Source organism: Hyperolius riggenbachi, chromosome 9 (assembly GCF_040937935.1).
Source record: "Hyperolius riggenbachi isolate aHypRig1 chromosome 9, aHypRig1.pri, whole genome shotgun sequence".
NCBI lineage: Eukaryota > Metazoa > Chordata > Amphibia > Anura > Hyperoliidae > Hyperolius > Hyperolius riggenbachi.
The window spans coordinates 65,813,592-65,834,898 of record NC_090654.1 but is presented as its reverse complement, the minus strand read 5'-3'; the positions used below and the strand labels follow the sequence as shown (position 1 = coordinate 65,834,898).

The 21,307-nt window shown below is 44.6% G+C and overlaps 1 protein-coding gene across 1 annotated transcript in view; it reads right to left on the bottom strand.

Annotated features, from left to right (window-relative positions):
• LOC137533440 (RNA-binding protein 6-like) overlaps positions 1 to 21,307 on the bottom strand; it is a 70,111-nt gene that overhangs the window by 40,417 nt on the left and 8,387 nt on the right. Inside the window, exons 2-5 of the mRNA XM_068254830.1 lie at positions 19,379 to 19,459; positions 12,044 to 14,174; positions 9,243 to 9,332; positions 3,114 to 3,183 (exon numbers count right to left, since the gene is read on the bottom strand). Coding sequence (XP_068110931.1) covers positions 3,114 to 3,183; positions 9,243 to 9,332; positions 12,044 to 14,174; positions 19,379 to 19,416 — 2,329 coding nt within the window. The 5' untranslated portion in view covers positions 19,417 to 19,459. The remainder of the gene's footprint in view (positions 1 to 3,113; positions 3,184 to 9,242; positions 9,333 to 12,043; positions 14,175 to 19,378; positions 19,460 to 21,307) is intronic.

Below are 21,307 nucleotides of genomic sequence, written 5' to 3'. Positions count from 1 at the left end.
AGGATCTAGGAGGTCCCAAAAACAACAATTTGTACAAAGATGTCAACATACTGTTTATTCAAATATTTCAATACATTCAAATGTTTCCAAGGAATATAACCATTTTCTAAAGTACACTTGGCTGTGTTTTTGTTTTTTTTTTTACTTGAGAAGGTCTCCATACTGCAGAGAATATACAACTGTCTCATGAAAGTGACTGTGTGTCACTGGTTCTCTTTACATTGTTGGGGCCAAAAAAAAAAAAAAAAAGAAAATGAAACAGTTGTGATATTACAAGACAAACATCTCTAGAGATGTCGAGGCAGACAGAACCGTCCTGAGTAGAAGGTTGGTGCTCAGGTAGCCACACGTGGAAGCCGGGAGAAGGCACGGTTTACAATCTGCAAGCACTGCTTCCCCTCCATGGTACACAGGCTAGTTGTGCCCGACTCCAATGGCCAGCGGGATCAGACAGCGTAGAATCTGTTCCAATGGTCTGTTTGGAGTCCAGGAATGATGCGTTTCCACCAGAGGCTATATTGGAAACGCATCCGCTCTCCGTCAAAACCCGCTGGCCACACGAGTGTGTTTTGCTTACTGCAATGGATCCGTTGCAGACTCACAAGTGTGAACAGATACTATTTATAAAATAGGATCTGTCAGTTTTTCATTGTGGCTAAAACGGACATAAAAAGGTTTTCCGCTATAGTGGGAACAATACCATACCTCTGTGCCAGGGAAATCACACTGGGACCCCCAAGAGAACACCCAGTAGATAGGAGTTTATTTTAATATGCCGATTACATTCAGTCACTATCAAACCTGTCACATTCAGAATTTGCACAAGGAGTCATTTATGATAATAATACTAATAAAAAAAATAAAATAAATGCAGGGGTGGACAAAGTCCTGGAATTCAGAAGCCTGTCTAACTGGAGCTAGTTCCACTGACAGGAAAAAAAACTGCATAATTGGCACAGTTAGTAAGGCTCTTGGGAATTTGTCCAGCCCAGACATAAATTGCAATACAAAAAGACAAACCTGAAGAAAAACAAAAAAAAAACAAAAACTGCAAAACAGACTAATGAAAAACCCAACCACCAAACAATGCCAGCTTCTCTACAAATGCTCCAGTAAGTAGTGCTGCTGACAATATAGGGGAAATTACTGAAACCATCCCCCTCCAAGTAAATACTGCTGCTTACAATATAGAGGAAATTACCAAAACCAGTTCCTCCTACCCCCCCCCCCCCCCCCCGTTACTTTCCCTATATTGTCAGCAGCACTGATTACTAGAGCACAGGAATGCACTGAGCTCCAAAGAATCTCCAAATGCTGAGTGCCTTTATGCTGGGTACACACTATGAGATTTTCTAGCCGATTTACTGTCAGATCGATTATTTCCAACATGTTCAATTTGCTTTCCGATCGATTTCCGAGCATTTTCCGTTTGATTTCCTATTAAAGTTAACGGAAATCGATCGGGAAATGCTCAGAAATCGATCGGAAAGCAAATCGAACATTTTGGAAATAATCTGACAGTAAATTGACCATAAAATCTCATAGTGTGTACCCAGCATCAGGGGCAGAGTCACGGTACCCATACGTCACGCTATTTTGGCGGCCGATCAAACAATAGACAGATCTCTCAACAATCGGCCTTGTCTCACCGCCTTGTGACCTCCTGCCACTGACACCCCCCTCCCCCCTTAATGTACATGTAACCAAATCTCGGCAAGAGATTTTCCAGCATGTCCAATCAATACATGCAACCAATTTAATCCTGAAATTGGTCGAAACGTCGATCGGGCATGCTTTTGGCAGCAAGGTTTGCTAATTATCGAATCGGATGGCCAAATCTATAGATGTATAGCCAACTTAAAGCTCTAGAGCATACATGTCAAAAACTGGCCACTTTAAATTTGGCCCACAAGTGGTTTCCCCACTTTGCATTAGGTGTGGGCCTCTCTAAACTACCAGGGAAGCTATAATGGGGAAGAAGCCCTAAATCATCAGGGGGGCCATATGGGGAAGGTGTAAGCAGAAGACACCAGGGAAGTATATGGGGGTGGGGGTCACTAGACATGAGGGAACTGTTTAGGGGTGTGATGGATCACTAGACACCAGGGAACTTCTTAGGATTGAGAAGATGACCACTAGACAGCAGGAAACTGTATGGGGGAGGGAGAAGATAGACGCCATGGAACTGTATAGGGGAGAGGGTAGCCACTTGACATTGAGGTTGGCCTGCAACCTGGTCCCAGTGTCCATTTTCAGCCCACCTTGTATTTGAGTTTGACACCTCTGCTCTAGAGGGAACTTGGCCGAGGTCGATGTTTAGTTTAGTTTCCGCTGGACATCTAGCATGTGTACAGCTGCAACAGCTTCATATAAAGATCGGCACACCAGACAAAACATGGGTATTGTTCCACTCCTCACCCCGCCTTTTGGAAGCCACTTCAATGAGCGCCACACTGTTATCCCCTCTCTATAGCAACAGCACACATCACTCAGCAGTACCTGAGGGGCATGTCTGTATAAACTCATGCATGGAACTGTCGCCCTAGGAATCAGGTCCCAATGCACACTGCATGTATAGGTGATGCTCAGCTGGGGAAATATTACTTTACGCACAGAAGGGGGTAATGAGATTACGACAGTAAGTGAAGCAGGGTTGGCAGAGAAGGTAATAAGTCAAGAAATCTTTTACATAAGGCATTGCTGGAGTTCTCCTTTACTAAGGGGAGCAGTAAAATGGTGAGCGGCTGAGAAACATTCTCCGTTATACTAAAGGTCCGTACACACGCCGGACTGCAGGCAACGACTGGTCCGTCGTCACCTCCCGCTGGGTGGGCGTTCCAGTGACAGTCCGGCGTGTGTACAGTCTGTCTGCAGACTGATACGGCTGTTTCTGAGGATCGCTCAGAAACAGCCGTATCAGTCTGCAGACAGACTGTACACACGCCGGACTGTCACTGGAACGCCCACCCAGCGGGAGGTGACGACGGACCAGTCGTTGCCTGCAGTCCGGCGTGTGTACGGACCTTTACTGTACTGCAAAAGGCCAGGTCAGTATACAGCATCCAGGGCAAATCAGCAACTTTTTATACATGAGGAAGAAAACAGGAACTCACCTGGAATGTATCCGATGAGGTTCACTCCTTGGTCAGGAAGCTTGCGTGCACTTCCGAGCGCACACATGATCTAGGGGCAGAGAAGCAGAATGAGTACATGTATAAAAGAAACTGATGTGCACCTTACACTGAGCTAAATACTGTGTTCAAGTCCTTTGCTGCCCCACAACTTCACTGCATCTCTAATCCTGACCGATCCACACTCCTGCTACGCTCTCACCTTCCCCATAGATCTGTAATCCTGACCAATCACCCTGCTGCTGTGCTCTCACCTTCTCCATAGATCTGTAATCCTGACCAATTGCCCTGCTGCTGTGCTCTCACCTTCCCCATAGATCTGTAATCCTGACCTACCACACTACTGCTACGCTCTCACCTTCCCCATAGATCTGTAATCCTGACCTATCACACTACTGCTACGCTCTCACCTTCCCCATAGATCTGTAATCCTGACCAATCACCCTGCTGCTGTGCCCTCACCTTCTCCATAGATCTGTAATCCTGACCAATCACCCTGCTGCTGTGCTCTCACCTTCCCCATAGATCTGTAATCCTGACCATTCACCCTGCTGCTGTGCTCTCACCTTCTCCATAGATCTGTAATCCTGACCAATTGCCCTGCTGCTGTGCTCTCACCTTCCCCATAGATCTGTAATCCTGACCTATCACACTACTGCTACGCTCTCACCTTCCCCATAGATCTGTAATCCTGACCAATCACCCTGCTGCTGTGCCCTCACCTTCTCCATAGATCTGTAATCCTGACCAATCACCCTGCTGCTGTGCGCTCACCTTCACCATAGATCTGTAACCCTGACCATTCACACTGCTGCTGTGCTCTCACCTTCCTTATAGATCTATAACCCTGACCTATCACACTGCTGCTATGCTCTCACCTTCTCCACAGATCTATAATCCTGACCTATCACACTGCTGCTGTGCTCTCACCTTCCCCATACATCTGTAACCCTGACCATTCACACTGCTGCTGTGCTCTCCCCTTCCTCATAGATCTATAAACTTACCCAATCACACTGCTGCTGTGCTGTGCTCTCACCATCCCCATATAGCTATAATCCTGCCCAATAACACTGCTGCTGTGCTCTGACCATCCCCATATAGCTATAAACACTGCTGCTGTGCTCTTCTCCATAGATCTATAATCCTCACCAATATATAGATATGTAATCCTACCCTATCACTCTGCTGTTGTGCTCTCATGTTCCCAGTAGATCTAGAATCCTGACCAAACTGCCGCTGTGCCTCAAAATAGATGTGGGCAAAGTGAGTCTTGAAAACTAACAAGGATTTTCTGCCTTAGCAATAACTAAACATTGAGCTAGACTCCCCCATCTGTAATCTTCAGCAGTGAGAAGAGAAACTTGACCCTGGCATGGAAACCGGAAAAAGTCACAATACAATATCGCATTATGGAGGCAAGGTAAGTTATGCATGTTTCATGGCTAAACAAGCTCTACAAATGCTTCCCCTTCCTTTACAGCTGTGTCAGACAGAGGAGAGACCAAAAGAAAAGAGGGAGGTCCCCGTCATCATCATTAGTTACTTAGTTGTTATATATGAGGAGCTGTTGGATATTGACATGTGCCATTTCCATTTTGTACAACATATATACAGTATGTTGTTGCTATTAAAGTAGATCCGAGATAAACTTTTACTCATTGCATAATTGTGCCCCTTCCATATAGTTTATAGGGCATTCTTCAAGCCAAATATATATATATTTTGTTTTAATACCCTAATCCCCTATAAACTAAACAAGCCTTGCCCACAGCTCCTCCAGCACCTAGGCACTCTGAGTCCCATGTGGCAAGTGCTCATGGGAGCGCAGTCTGGGGAGGAGGAGTTTTTTCCTGAAGGAATAAAGGGCTACCAGCCAGAGATTTCAGAGGCAAGGGAGCGGGGAGGAGAGAGGAGTGGAGTTTTCACAGGCTGAGTGAGGGGTGGCGTTACAGAGCAGCTTGCCTGTGTGTAATGTTGACAAGCAGAATACGGCTGGTCTTGTAACATAGGAAGAAATAATCATATACTGTTGCAGCTGTTTGCAGCTAGATTTTCTGTATAAACAATCTAAACTTTAGCTAAGATAGACGAGTACTTAACAAGTGGGAGGGACGAGTGCTTAACAAGTTGCATGCAAGCTGTTACAGTAAACCAACACCCTCCAGTGGTAGACAGGTCATGTGTATGCTAGGTGTGTATTTTATCCCACAAGTGGGGCTTGCACTCTCTTGCAGGTAGGCACTTATCTGTTTTTAAGTAGCGCTGTTCATTTCCTTGCTATGTACTAATTTAATTCATTTTTGGTCAGCTGTTCCCACTTAGTAGCCTTGCTTTTGGTGTATATGCAGAGCTTCTGTTTGGGTTCAACGTGCGTTTGCAGTTTCTGGGGGGGCTCAGCGCACCTCTGATAGGAGGCCATTCGGAGGCGGCCTGGTGATGCGCTGATCCACCTTTTGCGCACTTGTTATAGTTAGTTTTTCATCTTAGATCCACTTTAAGCTAGAGAACAAGTCAAATCCATATATCAGCAGTTAGAGAGCTGAACTGATGACTCAAGCTGGTCAATGAGAAGCAAACAATCACATTTCACGCAGCTTGGAATTGGATTTATCCAGTGATCTACAAACTTGGCTCTCTAGTTATGCATTTGCCTTCATAAATCATGACTGTGGCTGCCAGACTCCCACAATGCATTATGGGATTTTTAGTTCCTTAAAGGACTTACGAGGCCAAGTATAGAAAAAAAAAATTAAAAAAAGTTAGCTATCTACATCAGCTTGTAAGGCACGGAGGACGCCGCCCGCGCCCTCTGTGCCGTTCCGCCGGGTCACCGCCGCTCAATAGCCCCCCCGAACGGTCCCCGACCGCGCGGCCCGGGCTCCCTAGCCTGTACAAAGATGGCCGCCGGAGCTGGCCGCGGCTGCGCAGTCCGCATAACCGCTACGTGGATCGGGGGTTGGCCTTAAAACTGCGCAGCCGCACTCGCGGCTATGCGGACTGCGCAGCCGCGGGCAGCTCCGGCGGCCATCTTTGTACAGGCTGGGGTGCTCGACCCGTGCCTTACAAGCTGATGCAGGTAGCTAACTTTTTTTTATTTTTTTTTTCTATTCTTGGCCTCGTAAGTCCTTTAACAGCTGGAGAGACCCCCCCCCCCCACCTCCCCCCCCCCCACACACACACACACACTTTTTCATGCCACCAAACAGGAAAAAAAAAATTTGATCTGCATGCTTGTTCAGGGGCTATGGCTAAAGGTATTACAGGCTGAGGATCAGCAGGGCTACCAGGCAACTGCTATTGATGAAAATAATAATGGCAGTCTCCGTATCCCTCTCACATCAGGTTCCCTTTAAAGTGTAACCGTCGGACATAAAATAAAAAATCAATTATTTTTATCTGGTAATAAGTAATAAGGATGCTAACCAGGCAATCCAAAAGTTAAAATCGCTATTACTTTTCTTGTTGATAAATTATCATTCCCCAGTTTACCTGACTCTTATTTGGTACACAAAAAGAAAATTGCAGGGAATGCTGGGTTGTCTTTTTGCTTCTCTACTTCCCCTCAGACTTAGCTAATGCAGCCCGATTGGCTGAAGCCTCTTTCCCTCCTGTTGTCCCCGCACACAGCTCTGTTCCTCTCTGATTGGCCAATATTTCTCATGCTGAGACAATGCACTTTGTATAGTGAAGGGTGGGCTACGTATACACAATCAGGCAGAGGAAAGTAAGGGAGGAAATGACATCAGGGTTGGCTTCAAAATAGCCAGTGTTAAAATGGGAAATGCTACGAAGGATTGTCTTTCTTTACTGTAGAAAAATCACTAAAATCAAAACGTGGACAGTGCAATATATATGTTATGTAAGTAGAGCAAGTATTTATCTACTTCTATATTTTTTTGCTCTGAGATAGTATGGCTGACAGCTCCTCTCTAAGGCTGGCTACTGGGCATTATGTGAGGACACCCAGTTAGACGGCAGCAGAAGCCAAACCGATCCACCCCTCAGACATCATCTTTCTCTGCTCTGCTTCAGATCACATGACCAACATTTCTTGATGCATAAATCATAAAGGACAAATGAAGTGAGAGGTATAAGGAGCATATATGGCCATATTTATTTCCTTTTAAGCAATACTAGTTGCCTGGCTGTTCTGCTGATCTTCTGCCTCTAATAATTGTATCTATAGCCCCTGAACAAGCATATACAGATCAGGTGTTAATGTCATTGTCAGATCTGACAAGATGCTTATTTCTGGTGTTATTCAAACACTACTGCAGCCAAATAGATCAGCAGGGCTGCCAGGCAACTGGTATTGTTGCAAAATAAATATGGCAGCCTCCCCATTCTCACTACAGTTGTCCTTTAATACAATAAAAAAAGAAATTTGGGCACACTGGATACTAAGCGATCACAATATACATTCAAATCAATCCCCTGCATTTCACATTAAAATGACCAAGGCTTATTAACCACTTAACAACCAGACTTATAAAAACGTCCTGCTAGAGCCTCTTAACGGCTCCAGGGCATTTTTATAAGTCAAACAGTGCTGCTGCCGCTGTGCGCGCTCCCGCGTGTGCACGTGCGTTCCCATGCGCGTGAGAAAAAAAAACACCATAGAAAAATACACCTATATTGTCACCATACTTTGTACTAGGGACATAATTAAAATGTTGTGATAACCAGGACAAATAGGCAGAAAAAATGTGTGGGTTTTATGTACAGTAGCAGTGTTTATATTAAAACTATAGGGGATGAAATTTGAGAAATAGTGTATTTTTTTCATGGTTTCCTTGTTTTTCCCTTTAAAATGCATATACCGGTAAAATAAATTACTGAAAACAAATATCAACCCCAAAAAGCCTAATTGGTGGTGAAAAAAAACAAAAGAAGATATACCGTATTTTTCGGACTAGAAGACGCTCCTAGGTTTAGAGGGCAAAAACCAGGGAAAAAAATATAAACTAAACCTGGTGCATCTATGGTGCAGGGGCATCTTCTAGATGTTCGCCCTCCAATTATGGTGCCATGCTCCTGTTCCCCTTTGTGGCCTCCTGGCTCCTTCTGTCCCCCCTAGTGGCCTCCTCTTGCCCCCCCCCCCCGTAGCCTCCTCCTGCCCCCCTTTGCGTCATCCTCCTGTCCCTCCTTATGTCATTCTTCTGTCCCTCTTTATCTCATCCTTCTTTCTCTCCTCGTTTCATCCTTATATACCCTTTTTCATCCTTATATACTCCTTGTGTCCTTCTTCTGCCTCCTTATGGCCTTCTCCTGTCCCCCTCCATGTCTCTGTATCTGATGATGAGCAGGGGTAGCCTCTGGTATTACACACGTGACCCGAGGGTGCCCACGGTGGTGGCTGCTGGTCCCCTCCGTGTCGTCCTCTTCTGATGTCTTGCGCTCTCCTCCGCTTCCCCGACAAGATGTAATTAAGCTGCAGCAGCTGTGGGCATTACTCACCGTCTTTGAAGCCCGTGCGAGCAGCCGCTTGTCCCATTCACTCCTTTGACTAAAATAATGTCAGTTTTTTTTGTTTTTTTTTAAACAAAGCACTGTCCCCTCAAATTCACAGCTGTTCTGTTAGTATGGAAGCTGCCATTTTCTACTATGCATTTCAATCAGAAAGTTTTGAAGTAGCAGAGAAACTTGCACACAAACGCATTCCTTTCTCCCACAATGAATAAAAATAAATCAATATCTTGCATTTTGGAGAGCTTGCTACAGTACAGATTAAAGCTCCCAGGATGAAAATAAAAGTAAATCAACTAAACTTTCTTAAGCACTTTGGAAAGAGAAAAAAAAAGGTAGTGTGCCTAATCTACTGGTGCAGAGGGGAAATTTTAACCATTAACATAACAGAAAGAAGAAGGAGTTGTAGCTATACAGTGCACAGACAGATCAATGAACACTTCTGGTTTCTGTGCTTTGTGCTACTTAATAAATATTTGTAGGAAGGTTATTGCTACCATGTAAGGGTAATACGTCAGTAACTCTTAGGTTTGTTAAGCTGCGGGGCTGCCCCTGTCCATCTGCTGCACTGCCCCCAATTCCAATGTCCAGCTGCCTCTTCCCATGTCCAGCTGCCAATACAGCTTGGCTGGAGCCTCTTACCTCTTCGTGAGAGGCTCCAGTAGGTAGTCCATCCAGCCATATAATCTTGGTTGCTCCCTCAGGCACAATCACCTTGCGATAATCTTTGTCCTAGTAAAGAAGAAAAGATCACAGCATAAGAAAAACAGAAATTACTACTATACTATAATTATAAAACTGTTCAACAAAATTCTATTGAATGATGGCAAACTGCTTATGAAACACTGTACTGAGCTTCTTTGGGAATAAATACAAATTTTCACCCCAGTGGAGTATAACTTTATTCCAGGGCTGTGGATTCGGAGTTGGGGCAATTTTGGGAACCCGAAGTCGGAGTTGTTGATTTCATAAACTGAGTCGGATGATTTTTTTGTACAAAATACACAGCCCTGTTAATTAGACTAAGGAGTCGGAATCATTTTGGGTACCCAGAGTCGGAGTTGTGGTTTCATAAACCGAGCAGTCAGAGTTGGAAGATTTTTGTACCGACTCTACAGCCCTGCTTTTTTCACTTTGCTTATTAATCCTAATGGGGTTGGTTGAGCCTGGACTAGTTGTCAAGAAGCCTAAAAGAACAACTAAAACAACCCTCCAATTCTAAAGAATACTGCCAGCCAAAGAAACTGTGCAGCTTGTGCAGTTCATTAACATCAGTATGGCAGCACAGAGCACTGGCAGTTGTATGGTAACATAGCAGGCAACAGCTTCACTATCAGTCAAATGTGCTCAGTTGTGAAATATCACCAGTCTGTCTCTTGGAAGTATAGTATAAGTTTATTTACTGTACAGGGGGCATACACTGAGTTATAGCAATGTTTGGCCAAGGAATGCTTGGACCAGATGAATACACACTTTGGAATGAATTACAGATTATAATTATTCTGCCTACCTTGACCAGAGATTGCGTTCTGATATATGAGCTAAATATCGCATAATACAATAATGCATAAACGAATACATAATTATCTGTGAATACCCAAGTAGGTAAACTCATTCGTTATTGGTATTTGTCTGCTGCAAATTCAAGCTTAGCTAGTCTTAAGCGGCGTACTCCCTGCTTGACGGGTCCTACGATGGCCGCTAGCGACGCCTCTGTCGGCTGGTTAAGCGTGAGGCTACGTGACATACATGGCGGCGCAAGTGAGACTTCCAGCGATCACAGTACTTTGCACGGTGTCTTCGGGGATCTTATAAGTCCAACCCGCCGTGTCGGTCTTTAGTCAACGTGCGATGCTATGTGACGTTCGCAATCGTGCTTCTGTACTCACCTGGCGACATGTAAAAATCACCGGCTGTCGGGAAAATCGTCAGGTGGGTACATAGCTTTATTAAAAAAAAAACAAAAACACTGTGCTGTCTTTTATTTACAAGTCAACAAAAACAATTCACAGCAGCACATTCCAATACCATGAAAAATGTAAGGTCTAGTGCACACCAAAATTCGCTAGCGTAATCGCAAACACTAAGCATTTTTTGAAGCAATTTTTCAGAGCGATTTTAGGCATGTGCATCGCGATTTTCTAGCTATGCCTAGCGATTTTTGGTGTGTTTTGCTGTAGCAATTTTTTTTTTTTTTTTTTTTTACACAGTTTGAGCTGAAAGTGAACAGCTTTTTCAAAACAACGCTTGGACAATCGCTCTGTTATAGTTTTTCTTTTTTTAAAATTCACTACACATTCACTTTAAAATTAACCCAAGGTGAGAAGCATATGGAGGCTGCAATATGTATTTCCTTTTAACCGCCACATATAGTTAAACTTTGTGCGCTGCAGTGCCCCATTTTTCCTGGTGTTGGAAAAGTGTGCCTTCCCCAGCCTGGCAGGCTATGCAGAGCGTCAGGAAGCCGTCATAGTTGGCATGTCCAGGTCAGCTTCTTGTATCCCCCACCCACGGCAGCACTGCTATTCTTTCATGTCTTCTCGGTTCTGATCACGATAAGAAATGGGATCAAGACCCAGAAAATGGTGTCAGCGTTGTAGAATCGGACTGTGGTGGAAGAGTCTATAACAACATCCAGTCATATCATGTGATCGTAAACCAGAAGAGGATGTCAGGAGTGCAGCGCCACCGCGGGTCGAAGAGAGGAAACCCGATCCAGTCATCCAGACAGGTAAACTGACAGCTTCCTGCTGCTCACTCTGCATGAGGCAGCCAAATTTAACCAGCCCCCACTGCCCTGTCGCATGTCTAAAACGAGACAACCGAGGCAGGGCTGCGAAAAGGTTAAACAATACCAGTTGCCTGGCAGTCCTGCTCATCTATCTGGTCAGCAGGCATGGGCTGAAATTCGGCTTCGGGTGATCCGGATAGTTACTATCCGATTTCACCCAGTAATGCTGTGCGGGCTGGGCGGGGGTGTCAAGCTTACCTATCTGACGTCTTCTTTGCTTGTCCCTCAGCGCCTCCCACGATGCGTTCCAATCCGCCGTCACATGATTACAAACACTTCCTCTTTCCGGAGGAAGTGTTTGTAGTCACGTGACGCCGCGTGGGAGGCGCCGAGGGACGAGCGAAGAAGAAGACGTCAGATAGGTAAGCTTGCCCCCCCGTCCAGCCCCCACAGCATTACTGGGTGAAATCCGGATAGTAACTATCCAGATCACCCGAAACTGAATTTCAGCCCATGCCTGCTGCTCAGTAGTGTCTGAATCACACACCTGAAACAGACATGCAGCTTATCTCGTCAGATTTTTGTCAGAAACATCTGATCTGCATGTTTATTTGGTGTCTATGGCTAAAAGTATTAGAAGCAGAGGATAAGTAGGAGAGACAAGTAGCAGAAACAGAAAGAAAATTAAAAAAAAAAAACAATTTCCAGATACCTTAGTCCCACCAGCCTGAGAGGCCTCACGTAATCTTTTCTCGGCCAAACGTTTCTCCTGAGGGTAGCCAAGTCTCAGGTCAACATCATTGAAATCCATGCTTCTATAATCTGTGTCCTCACTGCACATATATTCAGTCCAGGGGTTGTTGTCCTTTTCGGTGCCAGATGGTTTGGCAGACTGGTTAGGAGAAGAGACTCCAGCAGTACTGGAATCAGGTTTGGCAGGGGTTTCGGAGGCAGGTTCAGCTCCAGACTCTGATTTGCTAGCTGCCTTTTCTCTCAGCTCTTTGGCTGCTAATCTCAAAAGGTTCAGAAGAACTGCATTTTGGGAGAAGAAATCCTCTGGGGCCTGAGTCTCGCCACCACGGAAATCCTCATCTTTCTTTTGCATGTAATCACCGGTTCGCATGTCTTGATCTCCACCTGTCCTGTTGGGGTCACTACCAAAGGTATCACTGCTGCGAAAGTCCTGATCGCCAGAACAAAGCTTCCTGCCTGCTGACCCACTAGCAGCCTTGTCTGTCCTCTCCTTGGCTCCCCCTCTAAAATCCCGATCCAGTTTCCCAGCACAACTAGAATCGGACTTGGTCTGCACTTGACCCTTAGCTGCAAATGTGGTCTGAGATTCATTTTTAATATTTGCCATTGGTAATGAAGTAATTTTATCTGTCTTTACCATAGGTTTCTCCTCTGCTGAAACAGTTTTATAATCAGTTGATGATTTTACTTGCTGAAGCCCCTTATTGTCCTTTCCCAACTTGGAAGGCGGAAAGTCTCTTTCTATGCCCATGCTTTCCTTTTTATTTTCTGTGCTCTGCCTGTAATCTGTATCTACTCTCTCTCGCTCCCGGTAATCTGAATCTACACTCTCTTTCCCACGGTAGTCTGAGTCAGCAGTTTGCATATCTCTGTAGGTTAAACTAGCTTTCTCCCTGCCTCGATAATCTGAGTCTGAGCTTTCTTTCTCCCGATAATCAGCATCTGCTCTCTCTTTTTTGCGGTAGTCTGCATCAGTGTGTTTCTGGAAGTCTGGCTTTTCAGTCAGGCTGTCTCCTATTTTACAGGCCACATTTAATGCCTTGCCTTGTCTGTAAGGAGTTTCTGCAGCTTCCTGGCCCCTTGTACCAAATCCTAAGGGGTCTTTCATGTTACCAGTCTTTAAGCCTTCATCCTTTTTGTAATCTACCTCCATGTAATCCAGACCAGCATTCTCTTTCTCCCTATAAGACACGGGTATTGATTCACTTTCAGAGTATTCTCTGGAAAGCCTTTTCTGGAATTCTAAGCCTCTTTCTCTCTCTAAAGAGTCCAAACCTTTGCCAGACTCCTTCAACCTGAAGTCAAGATCTGCAGATTCTCTGAACGGTAGCCCCCTTTCTATGTAGTCTGCAGTCCCCCTATCTCTAAATGGCATTGCTGCAGTCTCTCTTTCTCTGAGGTCCAATGCTGAAGTCTCTTGACCTCTCATAAAGGCGTGGGTTTCCCTCTCTCTCCGGAGCTGCTCTGTGTATTCTCTTTCTCGAATTAAGATTTCATCCCTTTCTCGTCTTTTTACTATGGCTTCCAGAAGAAGACTGTATTCTAGTTCAGCTGCCTCCCTCTGTCTGTAATCCATTGCAGCACTTAATCTTTGTCCATGCTCCAGTTCTAAGGCTTCTCTCTCTCCCTGTTCCATTTCCAGAATCATTTGTCGTCTGTACTCTGCGCTCTCCCGGTCCCTGTACATAGAGGGTGAAGAAAGTCCCTCTCTGTAGCTCATGGCTTTCATTTCCTCACTCCTGTAATCCACATCAGGTGCTGCCCAATTTCTCTGTTCTCGCTCTCTATAATCCATATCAGGGGCAAGACCTCGCTCTGCATAACGTCTGTCTACCATGTCCCTGAAATGCATTGGTGGCCTCCCTCTTCTAGCAAGGTTCATCTGTTCTTCTGCTGAAAATATGTCCTCTTTCCAGGCTCCTTCCTGTCCTCTACTTGCATCTCTATAGCTAAATGGTAGGCCTCCTTGATTAGCATAAGAAGGACCCGTAGGCATTGGTCCACCGACAAACGGTGAAGGAGATGGACCGCTCATCCTGGGTTTAAAATCATGTGGCCACCTTGGAGGGAAGGGCTCCTGTGGACGGCCTCTGAAAGAGAGGAACACAAGAACAAAAGACTGCTATAAGTAAAATAGGACTCAACAATAAAGCATGAAGGAGCAGAACGTCCTAAGCAACATTAACTTCCAGTCCCCTGCCCAAATTTCCTCTCCACACTCCGGATGATAAAACAACTCACTGCAATTCTGCATACGAACTTCCAAACATATAATGACATTTAGCACATAAGAGGATTGATAAATAGGTGGACAATGAAAAAAAGGGTACCGCCCCCCCCCCCCCCCCCCCCCCAAAAAAAAAAAAAAAAAAAAGGGGATACATCTCAATAACGGAGATACTCTGGACCATACAGAAGCTTTCCAGATTCACTTACAGCCCACCAGCACAGCAATGGGTCCCTCTAAACATACTTGTCAATAACTTATCGAATAGGCTTGTCGTGGCCATGCTCCTGCAGTGTATGAGTGCATCCTGACTGGGTATGCGTCAGTAAGGTCCCAATTCATCCACGTTTATTTTTCTCTATTCAAAAGCACCTCGTTCTACTGGCATGTTACCAGTCAGGATGTACAAAGGCAGGAGCGCAGTCAGCTGGGCAGTAAAAGTGGGCTCAAAGAGAATCTGAGAAGCTTCTGGACCATCAAAAAAACTTTCCTAAAATGGCAAAAGTATCAAAAAAATTTCCCCTCCACCTCTCAGGTTTGCTTTCTGCCCTGCCAACATCAGAATAGCTCCTGGCCATAGACATGCGACCAAGGAGGCGCATGGCCCGGGACGACCATGCACAGTAGTCTGCAAATACCAGGGCTGACAGCAGGAGATCAGAGGGGACTGGATGGACACTGAGACACATTCAAACTAGTGTGCTTCTGTCCGCTTTTCAGCAACGCTAGCGGACAGAAGCGCACTAGGTGTGAATGAAGCCTAAGGGAATTGATAAGCTACAGCGGGCAGGAAGAAACCCCAGGAAAGTGTAAATCCTTTATCCCCACTTGTGACAGGTTTACTTTAAAGAGAATCCGAGGCTGGCAGATGGGACACAGAGGATTGACGACATTATTTGTCACCATCTCGGAGGTAAACTTAGGGAGAAGGATGTTCTGTTCAAAACGCCGGCCAGGGGCGTTCTCACAGTATATACAGAGCTGCCAATCGGGCAGCTCTCTCTCCTTGGCCATGCCCCCTGCCTCCCTGCGCACTGGTGAGAGAATACATCTCTCATATCAGTGTCGTGACATATAGGTCACAAAAGTGGAAGTGTGGCCCACAGGAGCAGGATTTTTATGCGGCTGCCTGATCCACCCATGACAACCATCCCCGGATCAGGTAGCCTACTTTTTTTTTTTTTTTTTTAAGCCCACCTCAGGCTCTCTTTAAAGGATACCCGAACTGATAAGATGGACATGTGTATGTACAGTGCCTAGCACAGAAATAACTATGCTGTGCTTTTTCTTTCTCTGCCCGAAAGAGTTAAATATCAGGTATGTAAGTGGCTGACTCAGTCCCGACTCTGACAGGAAGTGACTACAGTGTGACCCTCACTGATAAGAAATTCTCCCTTTTTTTTTACCTTTCTTGCTCTCAGAAGCCATTTTCTGCTAGGAAAGTGTTTTATAGTTGGAATTTCTTATCAGGGAGGGTCACACTGTAGTCACTTCCTGTCTGAGTCAGGACTGAGTCAGCCACTTGCATACCTGATAGTTAACTCTTTCAGGCAGAGAAAGAAAAAAAAAAGGAACACAGCATAGTTATTTGTGTGCTTGGCACTGTACATACACATGTCTATCTCATCATGTAACATGTCAGTTCAGGTATCCTTTAAAGAGAAACTGTCAGGCATAAAATCAATTCTTTATTTTGATCTGGTAAACAAGTAATAAGGATTCTAACCAGGTAATCTAAAAGTTAAAATCACTATCACTTTTCTTGTTGTGAATAATAATAATTCCTCCTGTCGGACTCAAAGCGCTTGTGAGGCAGCCACTAGAGCGCACTCAGTAGGCAGTAGCAGTGTTAGGGAATCTTGCCCAAAGAACTCTTTACTGAATAGGTGCTGGCTTACTGAATAGGAAGAGCCAAGATTTTAACCCAGGTCTCCTACGTTAGAGGCAGAGCCCTTAACCATTACACTATCCAGCCACCACAATAAATGATCATTCCCCAGTTTATCTGACTTATTTGGTACACAAAAATGAAGTTGCAGGGCATGCTGGGTTGTCTTTTTTTGCTTCTCTACTTCCCCTCAGACTTAAAGCGGATCCAAGATGAAAAACTAACTATAACAAGTAACTTGTCTATAAATATTATCTAAAGTTTAGATTACACAGCAAATCTAGCTGCAAACAGCTTTAATAGAAAATTATTTTCTTCCTGTGATATAATGACAGCAGCCATGTTTGTAAACATTACACAGAGGCAGGCTTATCTGTATCTTGAGCACTCAGCCTGTGAAAAAAATCTAATCCCCCTCCTCCCCTCTGCCTCTGAAATAAATGGCTAGTAACACCTCCTCCCCCCCAGACTGAGCTCCCATGAGCCCTTGCTACTGCCAAGGTTCTCTGAGAACATGTGGGTGTGGCTTATTTAGTTTATAGGGAATTAGAGTATTAAAAAAAAAAAGGATTTGGCTTAAGGAATGCCCTATAAACAATAGGAAAGGAACACAATTATGCAATGAGTAAGGCTACTTTCCCACCAAGACGTTGTGTTTTAGGGGACATTATGGTTGCATAACGTGCCCCTAACGCAACGCATGGTGGTGTTGAAGTTGGACGTCAGATTGAGCTGCGTTATGCGGCACTCAAAGCAGCCGCTCCAGGTTAGTGATAGGAAGTCCGGATCTTTTTAAGGATTCGGATCATTTGAATTGGATCCTTGAAAAGATCCGGATCTTTGAACCAAATCATTTTACTAGGGAAGCAGACTGGGTGAAATGACTAGGACAGGACTTTCCCTGCACTGTACATTCTGTATGTTCCGGTTTCTTCCAGACAGACATTCACTGTGAACCGAATCTTTCATTGTGATGATCCGGATCAAATGAACGATTCATCATGATCCGGACAACACTACAGTCCCACCACGAGTCACCACAGTGCAGTGAATATTAATTAGCCATGTGGTTAGCCCAGTATAACATACAGCATGCAGCACTTTGTTTAAACGTGCTGCGTTACTATGTAACGCAATGTGTGCACTGTGAACAGCACATTGATTTTACAGTGCTGTGAGTTAGGCTGCGTTACTGGCTGCTGTAACGTGGGACTTTAACGTCCCACTGCGAAACCAGCCTAAAAGTTGACCTCGGATCCACTTTAATTAATGCAGCCTGATTGGCTGAAGCCACTTTCCCTCCTGTTTTCGCCTCCCACACCTCTATTCTTCTCTGAGATAGTATGGCTGACAGCTCCTCTTTAAAGATCACGAGTAAGGTCTCAGAGAAAATAAACACATATATCAGTAGCTAAAGATTGGCTGTACTTACATTACATATGCATTTCACTGTCCACGTTTGTACTTCACAGAATTTTTATATAGTATATGCAGAGATTGATGCTCCTGACAGCTCATGGCAGGTTCCATGTTTTTCTGTCTTCTATGAAGCCAATTGTGTCGTCATGTCCTGCCTGCTTCCTGATCACAGAAAAGCTCGTACTGAATAACACAGTGTGCAGGGAATATTAATGAGCCATGTGGCTAGGAACAATAGCTGACTCCTGCAGTGTACTCTGCCGGGAGATTTATCAGTGCTACGCGCTGGACTGATTACAAGCTGCTGTAACGTCTCATTAGCAGCCAAGGGGAGAGCCCCAGAATGCTTTGCAGTATGGTATGCGGCTTGCGTCTTCTTAAAGAGAATCTGTATTGTTAAAATTGCACAAAAGTAAACATACCAGTGCGTTAGGGGACATCTCCTATTACCCTCTGTCACAATTTCGCCGCTACTCGCCGCATTAAAAGTGGTTAAAAACAGTTTTAAAAAGTTTGTTTATAAACAAACAAAATGGCCACCAAAACAGGAAGTAGGTTGATGTACAGTATGTCCACACATTAAAAAATAAATCCATACACAAGCAGGCTGTATACAGCATTCCTTTTGAATCTCAAGAGATCATTTGTGTGTTTCTTTCCCCCTGCAGCTATCTTCCACTGAAGTGTCAGGCTGTTTCTTAGGGCTCGTTCCCACTATCGCGAATCCGCATGCGTCCAATGCATGCGGATTCGCACATGTAATGCAAGTGGATGGGCCTGTTTCCACTGTAGCGTTGTTGAGGTGCGTTTTTTTCAGCGGTAAAAAAACGCACAAAAGAGCCAACGAATTCGCCTGCGAGTGGAATGCATGCGAATCGCCGCTAATGTATTTAATAGTAAAAACGCATGCGTTTGTTACATGCGTTTTTACCCGCGATTTCGCACCTTTTTCAATTTTATTTTGCCCTGGCAGTGTCATGGTTAATTTCGCATGGCACCCTGCCATGCGAAATCGCGGGTAAAAACGCATGTGGAAACGCATCCATATGCGTTTTTACAAGCGTCGGAATGCCGGCGAAATCGCGTCGCAACAGTGGAAACAAGCCCTCACTGCAGAGTGCAGACAGCTCTGCCTGTATGTAATTCCTCAGTATTTGAAAGCCTAGCCAGCTCAGAGGAGGATTTATCCAGCTTGTAAAAGATAAGAGAGAAGAGAGAAGCTGCTCTAATCTAAATAATACACAGGCAGTGTGCAGAGAGGGGCCTGGAGGGGGAGATGCATCACAGAACCACAACACTGAAGAACTTGGCAGCCTTCCAGACACAGGCCGACAAGTCTGACAAGAGAGAGATAAGTTGATTTATTACAGAGATGGTGATAGTAGAACGTGCTGCAGTAAGCCAGAACACATTAGAATAGCTTTTGGAACTTGTAGGATGATAAAAAACAGGATGCAATTTTTGTTACGGAGTCTCTTTAAGAATAACAGCTTTGCTGATAAGCACACATCAAAGGTAAGAGAGATTTTTATCTTCACTAATGCCTTTTTGGCTTCCTTCTAAACTGTTTAACACAGGAGAATAGAGGTTTAAATTAGCTTCTGCAGCCTGACAGTTACTCTTTAAGGATGGCAGGCTATATTATTAGCTGGCTTCTGGCATTACATGAGGCCACAATCCCCCTACATGCAAATACTCTCCTTTTCACCACTAGGACTGTGCATAGCCACTTAATACGATTTTCAGAAGTGAGAACTTACCGAAATGAATTAAATGGTGGATGAGGATTATCCCACATCTTTGCACCGTTTCACAAAACGATATTTCCAGAGTTGAGGATCCTATAGATAAGAGAGAAAATTATTAGTGCATATTCAGAGTTTACAGGAGTATATCATACCGGATGGACACTATGGGACCCATCTATAACACATTAAATGTAATGAATGCAATGAATACAATTACATCCTATCCATAGACAGTGGAGTCGGAACAATTTTTGGGTACCTGGAGTCGGAGTCATAAAAAAAATGCACGGACTGACTCCTAATGAATTTAAACACTAATGAAAATAAATGTTTTTTATTTTCAAACTCCCTTTGCTCATGAAATCAATTTGCTAGGTTATCACATTTGGGGTTTGATACTACAAAGTATGTTGCACAGTAGTACTGTGCTTTGCATATTAACTTCCTACAAGGCTGTTATGAATCCCCCCAAGAATGATGTGCACATTGAAGACAGTAGTGTTGGAAAGCACCTGTAAACCTGATTCAGATAATGCATGAAGAATGTGTAATAGATGAAGAATCCCCTCCTCCCGCAGGATGCCTGCACATCTCTTCGGTGTACCAACAGTTACATTGCCTACAGCCTGATGGAAATTCTTTCTGTTAGCACCCTCTTACTAACGACTAGTTTTGATTCCTATTTAAAAGCTACTCTACAGCTAGGTCCTAAGATTTGTGCATCTCTGGTCTACATAAAAAACACAGAGCTGCACTAACGCTTAAACGTTAGATTGTCCCAACACATAGTTTATTAAAATTAAATAAAAGCCTGTATCAGCTGGGTTCCAGTGCATAGATCTGCCCCCTTGCAGAAAATGGCTCTGGCCTTTTCTACATAAGATACAGAAAAGGCTTTTTCTGCAAGGTGGTGCAGCTACATACTGGAACCCAGCTGGTATGGGGCTTCGCAGGGATGCTCAACGCGGATGAATCACGAGTAAGTAACCACGGTGGTTACTCGTGATTCAAATGAGCTTTAATTGCCGCAGCTGAGCAGCTAGATGCGGCGGGGTTAATTACCCATAATGCCGCTCTCCGTCCAGCGGCTCAACGAGCTTGCAAGCGTCCTAATGGACACATTGCAAGCCTCGCTATGGAGCACTTCCTCCTTCCAGCTTGAAGGAGGAAGTGTGCCATAGCGAGGCTTGCAACGGGTCCAATAGGACCCTTGCAAGTTCGTTGAAATGCTGGGCAGAAAGCAGCATTATGGGTAATTACCACTGCCGCATCTAGCTGCTCAGCTGCGGCAATTAAAGCTCATTTGAATCTCGAGTAACCACCGTGGTTACTCGTGATTAATCAGTGATGAGCATCCTCTGGGGCTCCGGTTAATCTTCTTATACAGACGACTTGCCAGGGAATTCAGGTTGGCAATGACATGCTGGAATGGTCAACATGGTAGAATGTCAGCTTCCTGCCCAGGAGCTTTGTTTTGTTCCCAAAAGCAGATGCCATCCAAATATACATTTCCTAAGCTTTCCCAGTGAAGAAATGCCATTTATGTTACATACTTTTAATAAAGAAGATTGTAATGTGCAAATTGGAGAAGTCAGAGGAATCAAACTGAGGAGTTGGAGATGATTTTTGTCCCGACTCCACAGCCCTGATCTGATCTATAAACATGCATACTCATCAGATTTGGCAATGGAGAATAATTCCAAATGTTTTGAAACGAGTCCAAATACATTCCTAATTACAGTAATTTAAAATAGCTGTTGAGTGATGCTGTGTTCTGCTGCTAATTTTAATTTGTATTAATTCTCCAGATGTGATTAGTCAACCTCTAGAACAGCGCCAGGCAAATTATGGCCCGCAGGTCGGTAAGCTGTTACTCCGGCCCGCCGACAGAATTCCTCTCCCCCCCCCCCCCCCCCCCATCCCTGCAGAGCTAAGAGTGGG